Source organism: Furipterus horrens, unplaced genomic scaffold (genome assembly GCF_987537825.1).
Source record: "Furipterus horrens unplaced genomic scaffold, mFurHor1.1.pri manual_scaffold_11, whole genome shotgun sequence".
In the NCBI taxonomy this organism is placed as follows: domain Eukaryota; kingdom Metazoa; phylum Chordata; class Mammalia; order Chiroptera; family Furipteridae; genus Furipterus; species Furipterus horrens.
The window spans coordinates 20,049,893-20,072,958 of NW_028327181.1; the positions used below are offsets into that span (position 1 = coordinate 20,049,893).

General features: G+C 54.4%; 1 protein-coding gene across 1 annotated transcript; it reads left to right on the forward strand.

Annotated features, from left to right (window-relative positions):
- Positions 1 to 205: 205 nt before the first annotated feature.
- Positions 206 to 21,143, forward strand: TANGO2 (transport and golgi organization 2 homolog). Its single transcript, XM_090291341.1, has 8 exons — positions 206 to 322; positions 7,378 to 7,466; positions 9,164 to 9,283; positions 10,366 to 10,480; positions 13,813 to 13,883; positions 16,413 to 16,566; positions 17,971 to 18,075; positions 20,145 to 21,143. Exons 1-8 carry the CDS (start codon positions 267 to 269, stop codon positions 20,263 to 20,265), a joined length of 831 nt encoding a protein of 276 aa, XP_090147467.1. The 5' UTR covers positions 206 to 266; the 3' UTR covers positions 20,266 to 21,143.
- The last annotated feature ends 1,923 nt before the right edge of the window (positions 21,144 to 23,066 follow it).

Genomic DNA, 23,066 nt, shown 5'->3' on the forward strand with positions numbered 1-23,066 from the left:
GGCGTCAGGGTGGTCTGGCCCGTGCTGACGAGTGTGTGTGTTTAGGGAAATGGTTGTGTAGTGCTGGTGAGCATCACAGTGTTGGGGACACGACTGTGGCACATCTAACGAGGGTCAGGGTGTTACAGAGCTGGTTCTGTTCTGGGTCAAAGAACATTGCAGGTTCACGGAAAGTGGTTCTGTTGTCTGCTGCTTACTCTACTCATTTTTTTCCTTTTCCCACAGACTGTGTGACCTCGTGTAAGCAAAGCCACTCTCGAAGACCCATGTGCATCATCTTCTTTAAGTTTGATCCTCGCCCTGTTTCCAAAAATGCATACAGGTAACCCCCTCACTCTGAGTCTGCCATCATCTGCTCAGCCTCAGGTACCCTGCAGCCCTCAGGGCCCATGCAGGTGCCCCAAGCAGGAGAGGCATGCTGCTGCCGCCCTCAGGTAGGAAGAGGGAGGCCCCAGGACGAGCTGCACGGGCCTGGCAGTGCCCTCTCAGACAGTGGTCACTCACTGTGGGTGCTGGAGGGAATACCTCTTGGTGGTAAAGACCCGAATCAGTGTACAAATATACTAAGACGCAGCCTCTAAAGGTGGCTATGTGGGCAGGACAGAAGAGTAAAGTGGGTTGAGGCAGGGAGGGGAGCAGCCCTGTGGGCCCTGACAGAGAACCAGAGGGCAACAGAATTGGGGTGACAGTGAGCAAGAACTTCACTCGGACTGGCTGGTCCATGTTGCCGGGAGTAGTCTCGGTAATGTCAGGGTGTGGGGGATGGGGGATCTGGGGGTACCAGCTGGAGGACATGGGGGACTGAGGACCCCCTCTTCTCTATGACTCTAGACTAGACAGCACCCCTTCATTTTCTGGTACACCCCAGCAGGAACCCGTAATAATTTATCAACACAGACAATGAGGCTGAGATGAAACCCACAACCAAAAATGACGTTTGAAACTGCTTACTAGTGCAATTGCTTGCAAAGTTTTTATCATTTTAAAATCCGTGCCAGCAATGATTTTAATTACTTATTTCAATTAGCTTTTTGGATTTGAGTCACTATGCCAAATCATAGACTCCATGCTGCCTAACATTGTGGCTGAATCTACCCATTCCAGGCCAGGGAATGGAGGATGAAGAGTGTCCAGTTCCCTTCCTGAAGAGGAGCAGGCAGCAGGCCAGGCCAGGCCAGGCAGAGGAGCTGACCCCGAATGACCCCCACTAGGGTGAGCTGTGTGAGTCAGGGTGTGCAGCTAGTGGACAGGATCCAGATGCAGTGATTTGTGCAGGGAAAGTGTAATATACAGAACGACTAGCTATGATGGGATTGGAGTGTCCCATCCTTCATGCCTCGGCTGAGATCCAGACCTTGCTGGAGAGGCACAGCCATGGTACCCTGATGACCGAGAGATCGCTGGGGTGCTGCACCAGCAGAACTTGCTGGACTGTCCTCAGGGTGCTGGCACCTATGGCAGGGAAGATGCTGGAAGAAGGTGCTGGATGCTGGTACTGCTTACTGCTGTGGGCTAGGGAGAAAGCCACATGTATGGCGGGAGACTGAGGCCAGAGAAGTCACGTGTGTGGAGGGAGCCTCCTGAGAAAGCGCACTAAAGCCTGGACAGGAAACCTCTCCTCTCCAGTGTCTCTCTGGCGCCCTCTACTGACAAAACTTAATATGGTACCAGCTGCAAAGTTCAGCTGTTACCACAGAAGGCAATGAAGGGGCGACCTTGGGGCTGAGATGCAATAAGTGGGTGACTGGCACAGTCTGCCCCTTTGGCTACTGAGCTTTCATATGCACTCTTCTATGCTCATTTGAACTTCCACACACCAAGAAACAACTTTTTTTCCACCCAACAAGTGAAAAACTTCTCAAATGAGGAATTTCAGCCTGATGGTCACTAAGTCCACGACTGCCTATATTTATTACTCTCATATTCAGCCACAACCCTGATTGAGATGCTGTTCCCTAAGACTACCTCCAACCTCCTTCAAGTAAAATACAAATGAGAAGAAGGAGAGAGGAGGGTGAGCACAGATCTCTCCTGCTTTTGCTCACAGCCTAGATGTTACTGCCAGGACCTGTCCTCATGGATTGTGATTCAAGACAGGCTTAGCATTGCTCTCAAATTGTCTTTGGCTCTAAGCGAAAGACTTAATAGCCTCCTCTGGGTGACTGAATGAATATACTCAGTGTTTTCCGGACCACATGGGAGGGCCAGAGGGGCTTCTGGAGGCTGCTTCTGTTCTAGCTCTGGGGGCTCTGGACAGTGAGAATGGGCAGACTGCAGGCTCTCTGTATGCGCTTCTGCACATTTGTGATGCAAGTACAGGCCAGGAGGAGCAGGGAGGGGGCTGCCATGGGAAGGACACTGCAGCAAGGCCAGTGAGGGGAGGCCTGTGAGCTGAGCCTGGGCACAGCAGAAATTTGGGAGGGGTTCCCAGTACCTGGAGTGGAAGGGGGAGTCGGCCCAGCTCCAGGGCCGTTGGCATGGGGGGCAGGAGGCCCTGACTGTCCAGTGCTGCAAGGAGCTGTCTGTGCCAGCAGAGTCTGCCTCAGTGCCCCTTACTTGGGTTTCTGCCTACCTTAGCCATCTGTGTCCTGGCCTGGGTTGCACTAGCCTCTGCCCCCTCTCTTGGTGTCCACTGCCATATTATCATCTGCCCCCTACGTAGCAACAGTCAGGAATGAGAGTGTGCTTTGTTTAAAGTGTGTGTGTAGTGAGGTATATATAACATAAACATTTGCCATTTTAACCATCTATTAGTAGCTAATTCCATAGTATTAAGTATATTCACGTTTTTATGCAACCGTCACCACCATGCATCTCCAGAACCCTTTTCATCCTCTCAGACTCTGTTCCCATTAAATACTACCCCCCACCTCCCCCTACCCCCAGCCCCTGGCAGCCATCATTCTCCTTTATATTTCTATGACCTTGACTACTCTGGGCACCTCATATAAGTGGAATCATGCAATATTTATTTTTTTGTGACTGGTTTATTTCACTTGGCATAATGTCTTTAAGGGTCATCCATGGTGTAGCACGTGTCAGAATTTCCTTTCTTTTTAAGGCTGAATAATATTCCAGTGTATGGACCACATTTGTTTATCCCTTCATCCATCACTGGACACTTGGGTTACTTCCACCTCTTGACTATTGTGAATAATGCTACTGTGAATATTAGTGTATAAGTATCTGTGCAAGTCCTGCTTCCAGGTCTTTTGGATGTGTACTCAGAAGTAGATTTGCTACATCTTATGGAAATTCTGTGTTTAACTTTTTGGGGAACTGCCAAATTGCCATCTTTAAGTGTCTTTGATGGCCCTATCGTAGGTGCCCTGAGGCATGTCCGCCCATGTCCCCTGTTGGGTGGCAGAGCGTGTCCTTACAGTGTGTCATGTGCACCACCCAGACCAGATCCTCTCCTCCCAGCTAGACAGGCCTGCTGCCAGGGCCACTGTCCACTTGAACCCTGCTGCCCACAAAGCTGGTCCACGTGGCTGGGACTGGTGAGGCCCCTGTGGCTCTGTGTGCTCCCTCCAGTACCTTCATCATCGACTGTGCAGTGGTTTCTTTCCTCTCAGGGTAACAGATGTCACCTGTTTTTGTCATGTTCATGGGTTGAGCTCATCCCTGCAGTCAGTGTTGCTCTAGGTCAGATGATCGCAAAGAGGACTTTTACAGCTGGACCTGCAGCCATTATTGCCACATGTAAATGTGATTCAGACAAGTCACTTCCGCCTTGCAGAAGAAATAGACATCCTCATTTTCGATGCTGTGAGCAGTGTCACTTGTGGCTCTGCCATTTCCAGATGCTGATCTTATGAGAATGTGTTTTCTAGCTTTCCAGGAATTCGTTCCTAGGAGGGGGAAAGGTGAGCCTGCCCCTGTCACACCTTACCCAGGACTGCCCAGCGGTGTTCACTGTTAGCCCGTCCTGCCACTTTGCTGGCCTGCCGGTGGAAGGCATGGCTCCGGAAGCGTCTCTGCCTCTCTCGGGCTGTGTTTGAGCATTCTCTTTCCCACAGGAAAAAGCGTGGACCACTCAGAGCATGTGTCTTGTGGGTTGTTCATGCTCAGACTCAGCAGCCATTGCCTGAGTCGCCCTCAGTGCAGGAAGGGAGGGGAGCCAGCTCCGCGCCTGTCCAGGGAGTGAAATGTGAATATGGCCTCTGCAGAGTAACACCAAGCCTACTGCTGGGATGGGCTGTCACAGACCCTGCAGTCTGCAGCCCCCGCATCTCTCATTGCCACCTCGCTGCCCTCCCTATTGAGGATACCCATTCCTCCAGATGTGGCAGCCCCCCATGTCACATGCCACTGCTGCCTTCTCCCAGGCTCCCTCGGGCCTCCCTGTCTGTCCTCTGGGTGCTGGGCTGGCCCAGGTTGCAGTTGCAGTCTGCCTTCCAGGTTCCAGACATAGGTGGGCTCTTCTGGTGTTACTCCCTCCTGGGGTCACCTTGGACACAATGCACCGTGGCCCCAGCCCAAGGGTGTGATCCCCTGGGTTGTCCCAGCAGCCTCTGCCCCCCATGCCCGTTGTTGCCAAGCACTAGGGACCTCCATATTTTGATGACAGTTACCCAGTGTGAGTATGGTTTGGATGCCTGGAGGTTTTGCTCTTGTTTCTAATTCTAGTATGACTATCTGCAGTACTCTGGCAGGGAGCCTAGTGATAAGAACTTACATCAGGGGTCTGTGAGATGCTAACAAAGAAGTTTTCCATGCTGGCTGCCGCTTTGCCCCGATGATCTTGGCATGTTCCGCAGAGGCAGCTGTGTCTGATGGGATTCTATTGATGTTATTTCCTTGATTGCAAAGGGACATGTACTCTTTGGAAAGAAGATCATGCCCCATAAAGATGTACAAAGTTAACCGTGAGCTCACAGACGCACCCTCCCCAGAAGGTGCACAACTCAACATAGACCCACTATCAGCAGCTGGTGAGGAGTACTCATTGGTCATGAATAATTAATCAGCAGTTTCAATGATGAGAACGAAACAAAGCCAAGGTTGCTTTGCTGTCTTCAGAGCCCCTTGCTGTGGTGGGCATGTCCCCTGCCTCTGGGCACAGGGGCGCAGATGGACCTTTATCGGTGGTGTTGTTCCAGAAGTGGTGACCGAGGGATTACTTCCCTCACTTAGAGCCTCGTGGTGGGTACTCACCACACCCACATGTCTCTGAATTACATATTTAATGAAATCCCTAGCAAACTATGAAATTCAGCTAAATAGTGACTCTTAATGAAAATAACCCAGCAATTAATGTTCCTAGTTACAAACACATGTAAATGCTTCTTGTTTTAAAAAGGAGGCAGTTGAGCCCTAGCTGGTGTGGCTCAGCGGATTGAGCACCAGTTTGTGAACCAAAGGTTACTGGTTCAATTCCCAGTCAGGGCACATGCCTGGGTTGCAGGCCAGGTCCCCAGTTGCGGGCTTTCAAGAGGCAACCGACTGATGTTTCTTTTCTCTTTTTCCTTCTTCTTCCCCTGTCTAAAAATCAATGAATAAAATCTTAAAAAAAAAAAAAAAAAGAGAGAGAAGAAGAGAAGAGGCACTTGGAAATCTTAGGACAGAAGGTTTTTGAGTAAAAACCGCTTTCTTCCCCCTCTAATTTTTCCTTCTGTAAGAAACCAGAAGCCAATGGCACCAGCCTCATTTTGGGTGCTACCTCCCTGGCTTCCATCCTCCACTCTCTTCATGGGCAGGACAAGTGTGTAGAGGAGCGCTTGGTGTCTGAAGGAAGACCCTTGATCCTGACCATGTAAAACAACCCCTACCCACGGGATTGCAGGGAGCCTGGCCCCTGCGTCACCCCCACCACAGCTGCAGAGTCAACCCCCACTCAGGGACACGGGACTCTTCCTCCTCCTGACTGCTATCCAAGCCATGTGGAGGGACACCTATCAGGACAGCCCGTTCAGGCAGCCTGTGGGAGCAGGGCCACCCAGGACGCATCCGTGGCTGGGTTCCAGAAGGGACAGAGCTGATGTGGGAAGCAGGGGTCAGGGCCCAGTTGGCTTCTCCCCAAGACCATCCACCTCAAGCTGAGTTGGGGTCCAGGTCGGAGCTTGGCAGTGAGCTGCAGAGGATTGTTCTGTGAATGGCTGGGGCTCACATCAGGGCAGGGACCTTGCCCTCTGGGCTGCACATCCTCAAGACCTGGTGCAGCCCTGGCGCCAGCTCTGTAGAGGGGTAGTGCCTGCAGGCTGGATTGGTGTCCCGAAGGTGGTGAGGCTTCTGGGGCCAAACCAAGGAATTCATGGCCATGCACTGTCCCTGGCTGTGTTGGCATCTGTAGCCGGGGCTGCACGGGGAAGTATAGAGTGGGGGTTGTGGGGGGGCGTCGCACACTGCATCTGTGGGGTGAAAACACTTCCACGGCCTGTTGCTGGTTTCGCTTTCAGTTTTATGGACATTTTTGATAATTCGCATTGTATGTACCATGAGTAAATATTTATGAAATCAATGAGACAATACAAAAGTTATTTTTGAAGATTTTTTTTAGAACATGGCCATAGACCAGACTAATTTGGTTTTAGGCCCAGTGTGACTAGAGGCCCCCCAAGCCCCAGACCCTGGCCCCTGGCCCTCTGTTGTCCTGTGCTCCCACCTGTGGTGCTTAGAGGGTCCTTTGGTGATCACTTCTTAGACCCAGAGGTGTTCCACTCAGTAATCATATATGTTCTTATTTAAATGGCAAAGCTGACTGGCAACTCAGATTTCTTACCTCTAAACCAGGGCTCTGCAGACTGTGACACCTTTTCTAATTGCCAAAGAAACACTTGTTTGGTTTGATTCATGATCAAAAAAACCAGCAAAACACAGAGAAGCTCTCACCCATTCCCTCCCCAAAACACTGCAAACTCGGGACAGCATCCCTCGGAGACCCCGTGCGCTGCAGTGGTCCACACGCATCCCCAAGACACTCTGGTGAGCAGGCTTCCAGGATGCATACTGGGGTGCCTTCCAAGGAAGGGAGAGATGGACAGAAGGAGGGGCACCTCCTGGTCGCCTGGGTACCTGGGACATGCTTGGTGCCTCTGGTAGAATTCATCCTCAGGGCCCTTACCTGCCTGCCCCGGGTCTTGCTTCCCAGGCCCTGTCCCGGGCGGGCAGTGGGTGCGCCGGGTAGGACTCCGTGTCCCGGCCCTGACAGTGTGGACACGCGTCTTTGCCCATTACCTGTAGAGAGCCCAGGGGCCCAGTCTGGCTGAGGGCTCCCTGGAAACCACCTGCCTGGAGCTGCTGCCAACCTTTGTCCCTTGTGGGTTTCTGTTCTCTTTGGGACTTGCCCATGTTACCGAGGCAAATTTTCTTTGTTAATTAGAAAAAAATGTGGCTTTTCTATTTTGACCCGCGTTTCAGCTGTGCTTCTTTCTTCAGGCTCATCCTGGCGGCCAACAGGGATGAATTCTACCACCGGCCATCCAAGGCTGCAGACTTCTGGGGGAACAACAATGAGATCCTCAGTGGTGAGTCTTTCCTCAGGGTGGGTGGCCACGGCATGGCAGGAAGTATGGACCCCATGGGATTCTAACTGCTATGGGTGCTGCTTCCCTGTGTAAATTCAGAACGAATCAGTGAGCTCTGATGGGTCTAATGGGGACTGGCTCCCAAGTCTCAGTCTGGGGCCAGTGTTGGCTTGGCCCTCCCAAGAATTGTCCACCCAGCACTGTCCACGTGGCTTCATGTATCACAGATCCCCAGGAGAAGTAGCCGGGAGGATCAGTTGGTTTTATTTGGATCCACACTTCCCCTGTGGGCATGTGCTTGCATTGGTGTGAGGTACAAGGCCATACTCTATGACTCTGTGCAGCATCATAGTTGTGTGTGTTCATACATGTGCTTATATATGCACACATTTCTGTTTATACACAAGCATCCCTTGCTCCAGTGAGAGCTGGTCTAGATTTGGGGAGCAGAGGTTTGGTTGGGACACCTTTGGGTGGGAGCTTCACGGGGAGTTCCTGTGGAGGGAGAAGTGGAGGTGACAGCCGGATCCCCTGCCCATCCAGCCAACAGCCTCCCTGAGTCACTTGGACAGGGAGCAGTTCCTGCTGCTGGGGTGGGCAGGAGTCCCTCTGTCTGTGAGCCAGGTACCAGGCATGCACAAGGGAGCCTGGCAGAGTTGGCAGGGTGCCCAGTGTGCTGGGCATGTAGCTTCATGGGCCCGGGGCTGCCATGTGTGCTCTGCTCTGCCTGCAGTGTCTGTAAGCTCAGTTGTGGAGACCATGGATGGGCAGTGGTGTGAGGAAATCACTGCTGGGTCACTGTGGTGCTGTGTGACAGGAGGACAGGAGTGTGGGGACCAGGGCAGGGCACTGTCTTGGGCAGGAGGGCTGGGAGGCGGTGGGGAAAGCTACTGAGAGGCTGTGAGCGGGGACCCAGGGTGACTGAGTGCAAGAGGGAGAAGAGGCTGGGTCTCTGGGCTGTCTTGGCCTCATCAGAAACTGCACAGGAAACCTTGGAAATGTCCAGACATACAGATAGGAGCATGTGGCGGGGCTGGCGAGGAGCCCCATGCTGTGTAAATTCTGGGTGCAGCAGTACAGTAACCCCAGGGGGTTTATGTCTTGGGGGTTCCTGGCTGGGTCAGCCATAGCTCCTCCAGTGGTCATGGCTCAGGCCTGCGAGGCCACGGGAGGAGTGCTCAGGGGAGCCTGTGGGCACAGCCAGGGTCGTTTCCCGATCCTGGGCTGGGATAGGACAGAAAGGGGTATGGGACAGGGCAGGCTGTGTGTGTCCATGCTGCAGGGCACAGATGGGAGGCTGAAGTGTGTGTGGGGGTGGGGCTTGTCAGGATGAGGTGGAGGCTGTTGCCCTGGGGAGGAGAGCAGGGGCACCTCTGGAAGGGTTTTGTAGTCGAGGACATGAGGCTTGGGTGAAAGGTTAACCTGCCCGGGCCCTGCACCAGATCCAGGGCAAGGTTCCTTTGAAGGAGCTGGTGCTCCGCTCCCAGCCCAGCGTCAGCCCAAGCTCCAGGATGCTGTCTGGGGAGTCAGCTGTCCTGGGGTTGGGGCACAGGGAGGACATCTTTCCAGTGTCCTGATGCCCTGCCCGGCAGAGTCAGAGCCCCGTGCCACAGCCAGGGCTGTGGGACTGAGGTGCAACTCCCCAGGACACAGGGATAGGGTGGGCACTGCTGGTGGTGATGCTGGCGTCTGCCCAGGGCTCGACATGGAGGAGGGCAAGGAAGGAGGCACATGGCTGGGCATCAGCACGCGTGGGAAGCTGGCGGCGCTCACCAACTACCTGCAGCCACAGCAGGACCCAGCTGCACGAGGCCGAGGTACCATGTTGGGCAGGGCAGGGCGGGGGCTGGCTTAGGGGTGTGGGGGTTGAGGGGGTGGAGGGAGTGGGGTGGGGTTGGGACGGGGGCTTCCTTGGGCCTGTGCAGACACAGGAGAAGGAGCTAGAATGGAGAAGAGGCCACGTTTTCCTGGGCCCTGCTGTCCACTGATTGGCCTCAGTGTAGGAATCGCTCTCAGCCTGGCCCACGTGAAACCCATGGCACTGACCTTTCACCCCTCTCAGGGAACATGCTTCATGCTTGTCCCCTGGGAAATGTGTCATTCCTGACTGTGTCATTGTCCCCAACCCGTCCAATGTTTTCAGAGCAGATGCCCCTGGGAGGACAGCTCTATGGACATATGTTGTCCCCACTGAAGACTTTTCCCACATGCTAGACTTCCATATGAGGGTGTAATGGAGGAAAACAATTAAAAATATATATTTTACTTATTTATTTTTAGGGAGAGGGGAAGGGAGGGAGAAAGAGAGGGAGAGAAACATCAATGTGTGGTTGTCTCTTGCGCACCCCCAACTGGAGACCTGGCCAGCAACCCAGGCATGTGCCCTGACTGGGAATCAAACCAGCAACCCTTTGGTTTGCAGGCCAGTGCTCAATCCACTGAGCCACACCAGCCACGGTGGAAAACAATTTTTAAAACCAACAAAAACAGCCCTGGCTGGTGTGGCTCAGTGGACTGAGCATAGGCCTGTGAACCAAAAGGTAGCTGGTTTGATTCCAGTCAGGGCACATGCCTGGGTTGCAGGCCAGGTCCCCGGTTGGGGGCATTCAAGAGGCAACCAGTCAATGTTTCTCTCACACATAGATGTTTCTCTCTTCCTCTCTTTCTCCCTCCCTTCCCCTCTCTCTGAAAATAAAAAAATAAAATCTTAAAAAAAGGAAAAAAAGAAAAAGTCTCTATAAAAACAAAAACAAAACCAACAAAAGCAGATCTCTCCATGCTGACCTCCTTGGCTGCCCGGTCGGTGAGGTGTAGCCAGCCCCCGGGGACCCATCAGTCTCCCCAGGGACAGGGGCTGAGCCTGCTGCCTCGGCCATGGGTGTCTGTTCCCTGTTCACAGGTGAACTTGTGACCCACTTTCTGACCACAGACACGGACAGTTTTTCCTACCTGAAGAAGGTCTCTACAGAGGGTCACCTGTACAATGGTTTCAATCTCATAGCGGCTGACCTGAGGTGAGTCTGCCCAGTGGGGGACAGCAGCCCACTGAGTGCTGCCCCAGGGCTGGGTCGTGGGCTCAGCAGGGAGTAGGGTTCCTGCCTGGCCACTCAGCTTGGGGTGCTTGGCATCTGTGGCAGCCTGTCTGGGGACGTCACTCGTAGTGGGCTTGGTTAGCGTCCTAAGGACCCAGACCCTCCCAGACCCCCTGCTGTGGGGACTTGGGAAGCAAGCTTCACAGTGGGGCTTCCTGTGATATTATGAGGGCTGCTGACTTCTGTGCTAAATGAACTGGAGCATGACTGCAGGGTGCTCTCCTAGCACAGGGTGGGACTCTTGCCTACACCCGCCCCTCTGCCCCCAGATCCTCGCCCCGTGTCTGTGGCTGAGGAGCCCCTGCTTTTGAGCCATTCCTCATTTGCACTGCTCTCGGATGGGCAGAGGTACCTCAGGCTGGAGAAGGGGGGGGTGCAAGCACAACTGGCAGTGGTCCTGGGCACTCTGGGACCCAGTGGCGGCCAGGTGCGGCTGAGCGCTGGCCCCCCACAGCAGCACCTCCTGGGAGCTTGGAGGAGGCAGCATGGCTCATCATGGTTTCTGCGAGGGGCTCAGGGACTGTGAGGTTCAGGAGTCAGGTTGATGGGGCACTCAGACAGGTGCAGCAGGGGGCAGCAGTCAGTGCTACCTATGGCTGCATGAGGAGCCCCTCACGTGCAGCGCTCAGCGTGTCCTCAGAGCCACCCAGGCCCCTGATGCAGCTGATCTCAAATGGGCAGTGACCTGACCACGACCACTGGTGGCACGAGGTGGGGCCCAGGGTCCCCTGGTACCATGCTGGTGTCCCAAGTGCCCCTGGAGACAGCAGCTGCATCACACCAGTCTTGCCCGAGGCTGGGGAAGAGTGCCGTGCCCCTTAACACTTGGTGCAGGCTGCCCGTGGGTCGTGGCCTGGCTCTCAGAGCGCGTTTACTTCTGCAGCGTCTGGGCCTGAGCCCTGGCCTTGGCCCTGCACCCACTCGGGCAGCAGCTGCACAGGCACTGTCTGTGACACTGAGCCCCGAGGTGGAGTGATTGTCGGCACTTGGCTCAGGTCAGGGGGAGGAACGCAGCACCCTCATCTTCTGGGGGAACCCCGGAGCCTGTGCCCTGGGCCATCAGTCAGACACTGGTGGACAGGGCAAGGGGCGAGGGTGAAGGGTCTGCATGCTGGGTGCCGAACTCTCACCTGTCCCCGTCTGCAGACAGATGAGCTAATGCTGTTGACAGTCTCAGTGTATGTGGCAGAACGTGCCGGACAGGGGAGTAGAAGAACTGTGCCGTGGAGGGAGGCCGGTGTGGAGAAGCCCTGGCTTGGTGTCTGCTCCTCTGCTACCTGAGGGCCTTGAAGAGCAGTCAGTCGATTCAGGTGTCGGCAGCAGCAGCAGCCTGCAACGCCCAACCAGGGTGGGCTGGGTGTGCTGGGCTCCCACCCCAGGGAAGCGTGAGTTAGAGACGTGGTTATGGGAACCGCAGGGATATTGTGTATTTTGCTCCTTAGTGAAGTGGGCATCCCTCCCACGCTCCCTTCCTCCTGCCTTCTCCTTGCTCCCCTCCTTTCCCCTTCCAAAGCCCTAGAAGTTGGTGGATGTTTCCACCAGGGCAGGCCCCAGGGGAGGTGGTCAGTGCCCCATGGTTGGCCCATGAACCTGTCCTGAGCAAGTCTCCTTCCGCGGGGCCTCTTTCCTGCCTGGGAGCTCCGGGCCTGCTTTGTGGCATGCTGTGTCCTGCCCCTGCCTCGCAGAGAGCTATATCGGTCCAGAGACCGTGGTGACCCTTGGGAGGAGGCCGAGGGTAGGGGCTGCTGCTGGCACTGGTGCTTGCTGCCCAGAGCCCTCTCTTCCCTGCATTGGCCTGATTGCACCTTCAGCAGCTCTGTGACAGTTTAGGGATGATTTTGCCTGTCAGTAGTTCTGTGTATGGCTGGCCTGGCCCAGGAGACCAGCCCCTTGGCTTGAACACCAGCAGGACTTGGTGCTCAGCAGTGTGTCAGGTGGCTGGGTGATGAGGACCTCATGCTCTGAGTGGATGCTAGGGATGGGCAGGTAGTCCTATAGGTGGTGGTGGTGGGGCAGTGGGGGCAGGGGCTTGGTCCCCTTAGAGCCTGAGAAGCTCTCTTGGTTCCCTGGCTACGGGGTTAGGGCCTGCCTCCCTGGGTACAGCCAGGTGGCAGCCAGGAGAACACAGTGGGTTGTGCCCAAGGAGGAAGTTGGTCCAAGGAGCATCCCAGCGCAGGCCAGAGGGTGGAGGGAGTCAGAGGTCAGAGGAGCCAGAGGGCGCAGGGAGTTGGAGGTCAGGCAGCAGCCCTGGTGGTGGGTACCAGGAGGAGTTCAGGACTCCTCCTCCTGGTCTTGAACTTCTCTCTGAGTCAGGCCCCCTTCCACCTGACCAGGCATGGTGGCAGTGGTAGCCCACTCCTGCAGATGCTCACGCTTTCTAGCTTTTTGCCTGCAAACAAATCTCTGAAGCTATTAGACAGACCTTTTAAGAAAGGAGCCAAGGGCTGTGGGGAAGAAGAATGTGAGCAGCATGTGAAATGACCTGGGGTCCGGGGGTCCTGCCTGCAGGGCAGCATCAAGCAGGAGGAATGGCTGGGGCAGGCCTGGCCAGTGGGACTCCCCAGCACTCCCCAGCCAGGCTTCCCTCTACATTTGTTCATCCTGGAGGCTCAGATCTCTATGTCTAGTGTCCTCCCAGGAAAGCAGCTCATGGGCCAGAAAATGTCCCTCTTTAGTTTGCAGAAAAGGCATTCCAGGTTATAGCAGAAAGCTTTACTATGGTATTTTGGAATTGGAACATATTCAGCTCTGGAGCATTTTAAACAATTTTAAAATCTGCTCTCAGTGTGTGAAAGTGGAAAAATGGGTTCTTTGGTGCTTCGTTTGGAAGCCTCTGTTACCCTGGGGCACCTCATCTAGTACAGAAATGCTCAGAGAGGGTCTGTAGGGGGAGGGGCTGAGTCCTTGCAGAGGGGCCCGGTGGTTTTGGGTGTGGGACTCAGCCCCCTGCAATGGTCACTGCTAGCAGCCTTTAAGTCCCCTGCTGTGGGGCATTCAGCAAGTTAGTGGGGTCTTTTAGATGTTGCCACTCCCAGGCCAGTGGTCCCCATGGTGAGCCAGGAATCTCAATGACCCTGCCTGCAAGTCTCTGAGGGGCTGGGACCCTAACTACATCTGTGCTGGCTGCAGCTGGCCACTGCCCCTGTGCTGGCTGTTGGCAGGGGAGCTGGGGATAGGGCTGTGGAGACTGCCAGGCCGCGAGGGGTCTTTGTCACCTGCAGCCTTGTCTGACCTTCCTACACTCCTGTTCACAGCACAGAGAAGGGAGATGTCATCTGCTACTATGGAAACCAGGGGGAGCCTGAACCCATTGTCCTGGCCCCAGGTGAGCCTGCTCTGGTGGGTGGTGACAGGGTGGGGGCTGCTCCTGTGGGGACACCTCTGTACTTTTCAGAGACTAGATGGCTGTCATATTTCTCTCCTGAGACTGCTTTTTGGCTGTTCGTGCACCTGCCTGGCACACGTGTCAGGCTGCCTTCCCCCAGCGCCGAGCCTGTGACTACCCTGAGAAAACTGGAAACTGGAAGGCGCAAAGAATGCAGAGCACCACCTCCCCAAATTCTATGCCCTGGCCCAGAGGCCTTTGTGGAAGCATCTGGAAACCGTCTCTATGATACCCTCAGTTCTCAGTGCTAGACACTGACTAGAAATGCCGAGGTTTTTGCTAGATTGTTGCTTGGAAGAAATTCTTTTCACATATCCTGTTGTACCATTCCTTAGCCTGCCCTCGCCTGATCCATGTTATTTTTTTTTTTCAATAACAGCTGTATTGAGATGTAACTCACATATCATACAACTCCCCCATTTAAGTGTACCATGTAGTAGATTTTAGTGCATTCACAAAGTCGTGCAGATGTCCCTGCTATGTAACATTTCATCACCTCCAAAATCAGCCGTACCCATTAGTAGTTACTCCCTACTTTTTCCCAGCCCCTGGCATCCACCCATCTGCTTTCTGTCTCTGTGGATTTTCATATCCTGGACATTTTAGGTAAATGGAGTCATGCAATGTGTGGCCTTTTGTGTCTGGCTTTTTTCACTTAGCATGTTTCCAGGGTTCATCCATGGTGTAGCATGAATTAGGGCTTAATTCCTTTTTATGGCTGCATTATATTCCAGTGTATGTATATTCAACATTTTGCTTCTCCATTTATCCTCTGATGGCTCTCTGGGTTATGTCTCCCTTTTGGTTATTGTGGGTAATGCAGCTATGAACATTTGTTACAAGTTTCTGTGTAGACACGTTTTCATTTCTCTTGGGCATAGACTGGGGAGTGGAACTGCTGCATAATGAAGTAATTGTTTAATCTTTTGAGAAACCGCCAAACTGTTTTCCAAAGCAGCTGCACCATTTTGCTTTCCCAGCAGTATATGAAGTTTCAATTTCTCCACATCCTTGCCAAAAGTTGTCATTGTCTGTTTTTTTAGTTACAGCCATCCTAGTGGGTGTGAGGTTTTTATCCCGTTGTGGTTTTGATTTGCGTGTCCCTGATGGCTAATGATATTGAGCAGCTTTTCATGTGTATATTTTCTTTGAAGAAATGTCTATTCAGAGCCTGATCTGGGTTGTTTGTATTTTTATTTTTAAGTAGTAGTTCTTTATATATTCTAGCTGCTGGTCCCTTATCAGATACATGATTTGCAAAAACTTTCTCCCCTTTTGTGGGTTTTCTTTTCACTTTCTTGTTGGTCAAGAACATGACGAACAAGAAAGTTTTGAAGCGCATTGTTTTAAATTTTGATGATGTCCATTTTATACATTTTTCTTCTGTTGTTTATGTTTTTTGCATCATATCTAAGATGTTGTTGCCTGATCTAAAGTTGTGTAGCTTTCCCCCTATATTTTCTTCTAAGAGTTTTATAGTTTTAGCTCTTACATTTAGGTCTTCGGGACATTTTGAACTGACTTTTGTGTATGGTGTGAGGTGAGGGTTCCACTTCATTCCTTGCATGTGGCTACCCAGCACCACTGATGAGTGGCCTTTCCCATCACTCCTGATGGATAAAGTACAGTGATGCCCTGGGATGGTGGGATGGCTATGGAGACCTGGCAAGTGGAAGTGACTGAAGTCATGCCATACTCAGCCCAGATCCTGCCTGGGAAGTCTGGCAGCAGGAGAGGGTGATGACTCACTGTTCTCAGTGCAGCTTTCGGAACGCATGACTCTGAGCTCACCTGCCCCTGCCGCCTGTTGTAGCCTCTCCATCGCAAGGCCTTGCCTCTCCTTTTTTTTTTTGACACAAGAAACCCCTTTCTTTTTTTGTGATGACTTCTATTAACCACTGAGAACCTGCTCTGAGAAACTTATGCCAGAACCTTAAGGCTCCCCCAGCCAGGGTCCCAGCCAGCATATAGAGGAGGCCCTGCCTGTCCTGATGTTGTGGGTTGTCTAACTGCTGATGTGATATGAGCCAGGACTGATTTTGGGTAGGCGCCCTCCTGGCCTCGGTTGCTGATTCTTCCACTCGTGACCTGCTCAGGTGGACCCACACCTTGAAGCTTTGTCCTAGCTTAGAGAGGGATGGGAGTGAGATGGGGAAATTGTTCCCTCTCAAGGTTCCTCTTTCCTTTGTCCAGCTGGATTTCAGGATTTTTATTCCTTATTATCAAGGCCATTTGGCCCCTGTGCCTTGCAGTCTCCTGCTGGTGCCCCACCATGTTGAGTTTTCCATCTCTCGCCATGCAGATGAGTTGGGAAAACCTGTGGAGAAGATGCTGGAATGTGGGGCAGCGCGGCCTCAGTTTCCCCGGCTTTATTCTGGCACCTCGTCTGGTGCTGTGTGGGTAGGCAGGAGAGTACCCTAAATTCAGACAGTACAGCCTTTACACTGATGGACTGACCCCTCCCTGCAGGGACCTACGGGCTGAGCAATGCGCTGCTGGAGACGCCTTGGAAGAAGCTGTGCTTTGGGAAGCAGCTCTTCCTGGAGGCTGTGGAGCGGAGCCAGATGCTCCCCAAGGATATCCTCATTGCCCAACTCCTGGACGTGCTCAACAACGAGGAGGCGTGAGTGGGTGGGTCCTGCTGGGGTGAGCAGAGTGTCCCCCCATCACTCTGGCCCTGGGGCAGAGAGACAGGCAGTCTCTGCTGCCCTGTGAGGCCCGTGGAGGTGACTGGGGCCAGCTCCTCAGTTATAGGAAAACCTGACAGATATGCTGATATTCTGTCCTCTGCCCCCTCCACCTATCCCTATGGACAGATGAGGGTTCCAACTGGGGGACTTTGGTGATGGGAGATGGGGCAGTTGTGGCCTGTGTGCTGGGAAGCCCGGTGCTTTTAGAGCTTGATGTGGGTCGGTATGTCGAGAGCAGCTGAGGCTCCTCTCTGTTTGCACATAGGAGCCACGGTTTAGACAGACCCACCCCAGATGTTACCTGGGGAAGAGGACAAGACTTCCTTGAGGCATTTCAGGGGCCTCTGCATGGGGCGTCTGCCCCAGGGAAACCACCCTCTGGTGGACCCCAGCAATCCCAGCAGTGGGGGAGTGCGTCAAGGTGCTGGCCAAGTTCCCTTCCTCCCACACAGCAACATGGCCCACATATCCCTCCTCTGCCCCACTCAGCCCAGGCCAATGTCCTGCCCAGATGCCCAACAGCCTCTGAGAGGAGCCCTGCCACAGCCTGCCTCTCGCTCTTCTCCCCTGGGCCCCTCTTTGCCCCTTGCTTACCCGCCCTCTCTTCTCTGAACCATGGACCAGGGTACAGCCTCAGCACAGCCACCCCCCCAGGGAAGCCCTACCTGGGCCCGCCTAGTGGCCCATGCTTAGCTGTGAGTCCATGCAGCACTCGGTCACTACCTGTCATCCCCGCTGGCCCAGGATAGGTCCTGGCTGCGTTTACTGACAGACGTGGCCCCAGTGCCAGCTATAGTGGCTGGCAAGCTTTGGGGCAGAGTGGGCTCCTGCCATGTGGAGAGATGCCAATAGGGCACCTCTTGGGACAGGTGGGGAGCATATGTGGCCAGGTGACTGCACCTCTCAGCTGGCCCTCTGCCCATAGCAACTGCACGGACTCAAGCCCCACTGAGAGGAGAGGACAAGCTTGCTCTCTGGGTGGCTTCTTCCCCCTGCAGGGAACCCTGCACATCTCCGACCAAACAGACCCCAGGCATTTTCAGGTCCAGCAGAGTCTTTCCTGCCCTGAGCTCACAGGTGCTGATGTCCTCAAAGTCTTGGGTCCCGGGTTCTGGGAAAGCTCCTGGTGGCTCTGTCAGGGGCAGCTTTCCCGTAATCACTGTCCGGTAGCCCGGGCCCAGCAATGAGTCCTAAGTGAAAGTCCTGACAGACATTTGAGTCCTTGAGCAAAACAGTGCATGAAATAGCCCCTCCAAGGCTGGCAGGCACCTCAGGCACCACAGGGCTATGGGCAGGCAGTGGACGCACTGGTGATGACCCCTCCTCTGTCCTTCCAGGCAGTTGCCAGACCCGGCCATCGAGGACCAGGGCAGGGAGCATGTGCGGCCCATTCTGAGCAAGTATGCGGCTGTTTGTGTGCGTTGCCCTGGCTACGGCACCAGGTACGGCGGGCTGCTGGGTGCATCTAGTCCGTTCCCATGAGGAACCTGGCCTTACCCAAGCTCTGTGGACCCCAGAGCCTCTGCCTTATCTAGAAGTGGCTGCCATTTCAGCTCGGGGGGGTTGGGGTGCGGGGTGAGCAGATGCCAGCTACTAGGGGTGCTGCTGACCAGGCGCAAGGTCCCCGAGGCTTTCACTGCTTCCCAGGAGAGGGTCCTAGGCTGCCTCCTGCCCTCTTACACAGCCACAAGGGGGCCAAGATGGCATCGGGCATACTCTTGTCGGCAAATCCCTGTGGGCCCAGAGGTCCCTCTATCTGACTCTTCTCTTCACTTACTGTGACCAGGGTCGGGATTCATTCATCTCAGCCTGGGATATTGCCTTATCCCAGGAAAGGTGAAAATGTCTGTTGCAAGGTGAAAATATCTGTTGCAAGGTGAAAATGTCCAGGAGGGAGAAGCTCTTGGCCTGGCTGTGGGCTGTCCTGGAAAATTCCTTTCCTGCCTCCCTCTCTGCTGGGTGCGAGGCTGAGAGGCCTGGCCTACCCACGTGGCTCCGTCAGAGGGCAGCTCACATGCTAAACTTGGAGGGGGCTGGGATGCACAGAGAAGGGCAGGTTGTGGTCCAGCCAGATGCTTCAGGAGTGCTGCTGCCACGTCCCTGGCCACCCTGGCCTGGAGGTGGAGCATGGCCTCATGGGCAAGCCACATCTGCCTAGGCTCAGCTTGCATCAGGGCCCCATGGGAACCAGCCTTGTGTCAGGCTGGGCCCTGCACTTGGGGGCCCATGGACCCTAGGGACTCAGAGATGAGGTGTTTGGGTCATGACAAGTGCCGACTGGTTCTTAGGTTCAGGTTTTCTGAGATTGAGCCAGGCCCCTTCTTTCCCTGCAGGTGGGAGAGGTTGGGTAATTGCTGCCTCTGTGCAGGTAAGGAGGTGGTTCTCCCAGGAGGATGTGAGCCCACCTTGCTGTGGTGGCATAGCTAGGGCTCTGCTGATAGGGCATTGGGTAGAGAGATGGACATGTGAAGTCCTGGGTACAGGTGACCAAAAGGGTGGCAGGTGCCCCCTTCAGGAAATGACAGTCTCAAGCCCCCTGGCTAGCGGATGGGATGGTGGGCAGGGCCAGCATGCTGCGAATGCCCAGCACTGATGCTACGGGCACGAGGAGGGTGGCATGCCTCAATGGCAGTCTTTCCTGCTGCACTGGCTTTTCCCTCAGCAGGGGCATCATTTCCCTCAAGCCCCTCCTCTGTCATAGGCTTATTTTTATGAGTAAATTGTGTGCTCATGCATACTTGGTGCATGAGGCAGAAAACCAGGTCTACTCCCTGTCTTGGTGCGTGGCTGCTGGATTCCATCCTGGCTGGGACCCCCAGTTTATAAATATGCATGTGCCCACTCTGGGTGTCAGCCCGCACTGGGTCTACTCAGGGACTTGGTGCCTGCCTTCCATCTGTAGGAGACAGGTGCTAAGTGAGTACTGGCCATGGGGAGGGCCAGGCAGGAGGAGAGGTGTGCTGAGCATTTGGGAGGGGCTAGTGGGGGTGGCGAGGGAAGGCACGAGGGGGTTTTCTAGGTGAAGAAGGCCTGGTCCACAAACAGTTGACAGGTTGACTTCTTGGAAGTGCTCAGTGTCTGTAGTGGCGTTGGGCTGAATGTCCATCGCCTGAGAGACCTGGGTGATTCTGAGGGGAGAAGTGCATTGTCAGCCCAAGGCTCACCCCGGTGAGAGTGGTGAGGGGTTGGGGTTTGTACTACAGAGGTGGGTGGGGTAGGCTGGGGGAGTTTGAGTGGAGGCAATGGACTTGTCTGGTGTGGTCCCATGGGGTCAGCTGGGGAGGTCCAGGCCCCATCAGGCTCAGTGCCAGCTACCCCAGAAGGGCCCCTCTACTCCCCAAGGCTGCTGCTCATTAGTGACCTGCCTTCGGCCAGGCTGAATGCCTAGCGCAGGCCCCAGGTGTGGGGGGCTTGACGCTTCTGCCTCAGATCTGACCCCATTTGGGGCTCTGACAGGTGGGCAGGGTGCTGAGGGTAGCGGGCTGAATATGGGCCCCATGCTGTCTTTCAGAACCAACACGGTCATCCTCGTGGACGTGGACGGGCACGTGACCTTCACAGAACGCAGCATGCTAGACAAGGACCCTTCCCGCTGGGAGACCAATACCTATGAGTTTAGGCTGCAGAGCTAAGTCCTACCCCTGGTTGTGGCCAGACAGCTCCTATAAGGCCCTGCCTTGAGGGCTAGATGGGAACCTTCCACAGCCATGCACTGCCTGTGTGTGACTCCACCAGTATACCTCAGGACCAGAGCCCTCTTCTGATTTGTGTGTGATCTGTCTGCGTTCCTGTATCCAGCTTGAGGTCCCTCCTTACGCCAGCGGGAGTGACAGAATTCCATAGCCAGGTCAGGGGCAGGTCTAGGTGTGCACTGCATATGTGAATGTACCTGGCCCTGCCCCCTGCCCATGCATAGGGACATACATGCAAGGCACATGCTTACATACATGCCTATATGTTGTGCAAGGCACCTATGTATACCCACTGGGCACACACACACATAGGCACAGGCAATAGATATGTGCACACATGTTAGAACACACACATGCACTCATGCCAGACAGGCAGAGGTGTATCTCATACCCACGTGAACTTTTGGCCAGTGGGTCTTGGCTTTGATCAAAACAGCAGGAACAGACCTTTGTTTAAAAGTGTCCCCTTCTCTCCTGGGCACAGCCTAGTTCCTGACAACCAGACCTGCTCTTGGAGGAGAGACAGGCCACATTTGGAATGAGGAATGAGGAAGACCCAAGAAAAACCTACTCTCAGAACAGAAGCAAAGTCTGGTTGGTGGACCCAGTAGTCGTGTGTGCACTACGGCGTCCCATATGCATGGGGCTGTCCTGTGACTGGGAGTCCAGTGTGTGCTGGTCGTGGGTTCTGGGCACGCCCATCTCAGCGAGGGGACACGGCCAGCCCCGGCCTTCCCCTTCTCCTTGGGGAGTCAAACTTCACAGGAATCTGTACTTGAATGTGAGATGTTAATAATAAAACTCTGAGGCTGTGGTGAGTCCATGGGTTCCAGGTCCTTCACTTGTATGATGGGGACAACAGGAGCTGTTGTGGGCGAGGGGTTGGGGGCTGCTCTCCCGGCCTGTAGGAATTCCCATGGCACAGATACTAGTGCAAGGCTCTTTCCACTTTCTGCTTTTGCTTATGGCCTCCTGCGTGCTATAAGGGTCCTTGGGCAGAGGCTGGGGTGCAAGAGCCTGTATATATTGGATACAGTAGGTGCCAGTGACAGGGCCTCCTGAGCTGGGCTGGGGAGCCAGGGATTTTTCCAGGTGCAGGGGGGAACCCCTAAGAACCCCCTGATGGAGCAGTGTGGTTGACCTGCACTTGGTGTGGACTATGGAGGCCAGATGATGGGGTGGGTTTCAGGGTAAGAGGGTAATGGAGTCTGTCTCAACCCCAGGACCAGGGTTTTGGGCAAGCGCTCAGGAGTTCCTGTCCCCAGCTGGGGCCAAGCCTAAGGGGGTCCCACATGTTGACCCAGGCTTCCCTCTGCATCTTTAGTTGATCTCCAACTTGGCCTTTGCAGAGAAATGAGAGCTTGGGGAGGGCTGTGGACCTGAGTCAGGCCTGACTTGCCTGCTTATCCCTTCCTCCTTCCCACTTCTCAGAGACCTGATGTTCTCCTTGGCTCTCTTTGAACTCAGAAGAAAAGTGTTTGAGCAAAGCTAGGATGGAAGGGGGCTTGCATAGGTGACACAGACCATGTCCCCAGGCCCAAGGAGAAACGGGCTTCAAGTCCCTCAGGGTCTGGCTGAGCCAGAAAAGCTAGGCTTCCAGCTCAGGCACTGCTAAGGCCTGACACCCTTTGTCTGCCTCAGTGGGCTGCCTCACAGCATGGACCCCATGCCAACATCCACCTTCGCATGCCACGTCCACCCTCGTGGGGCACCGCTGAACTGGGTGCAGAGTCATTGACGAGCCTCCAGAGATGTTCACCTCTGCCCTGGGGTGGGGCATCAAGGGAAGGCTTCCCCACTCTCTGCGTCCAGCCTGCCCAGGGCTCCCCAACAGCCTGAGTCTGCCAAAGAAGGGGCAGCTCAAGGTATAGTTCTGTGATTGTTAGGGGTTGAATTTTGTGTCCCCAAAAGACACGCTGTAATCCTTATTAGGGACCTTATTAGGGTCTTATAGAGGTCCAGGAACCAGACCCACATGGAGCTTGGTGCCACTGTGAGGTGCCTAGTGTTGACCACTGAGACAGCCAGGGGAACAGAAGGGAGCAAGAAGGGAGGGAAGGGCCTGAGTAGGCTTCCAGCTTCCTCACCTGCAACACTCCCTCTCCCGGCCTTTATTAACCTTTTCATTTTGAAATGATTTCAACTTGCTACAAACTTGAAAAAATAGAAGGAAGAATTTCAATATCCTTCATCCACTCCCCCCAAAAGTTATCACCTTACCTAACCACAGTAAAATGATTACAACCAGGAAATCAGCATTGATCGTCGGCAGCCGTCCGTCTCGAGAGACGATGGTGTAGCTTCTTAAGAGTCTATCTGCACCGCCAAGAATGGTTGTGCAGTCCGACTCGGGAGTGACACAGTATCTGTCTCCTCCCGTGTTGAATCGACATCTTGCAATGACGCTGGAGTGTCCTCTCCAGTGAAGCTGAAGCTACAGAGCCTGGGCAGGGTGATATGGAGGGTCTGCTGTTGCCCATGCAGCAGACCCCCCCCTCTCTTCGCAGCTGAAGGGTCCAAGGGAAAGACGGAGTCAATACAGCTTGGCTTCAGGTGCGCCACAGGAGTTGCCGGTGTTGACTACAACGTCAAACCGCCTTAGGGACTCCGGCTCCGTATTTTCTGTCGGGGTTTACTCCCCTAGCCTTTCCCCTGAAGAGGTATGCCGCAAGGCAGCGGAGGTTTTTTGGAGTCAGAGTTTTCCTTCTCTGATGTGCCCTGACTGTAAGATCGAACCAGCG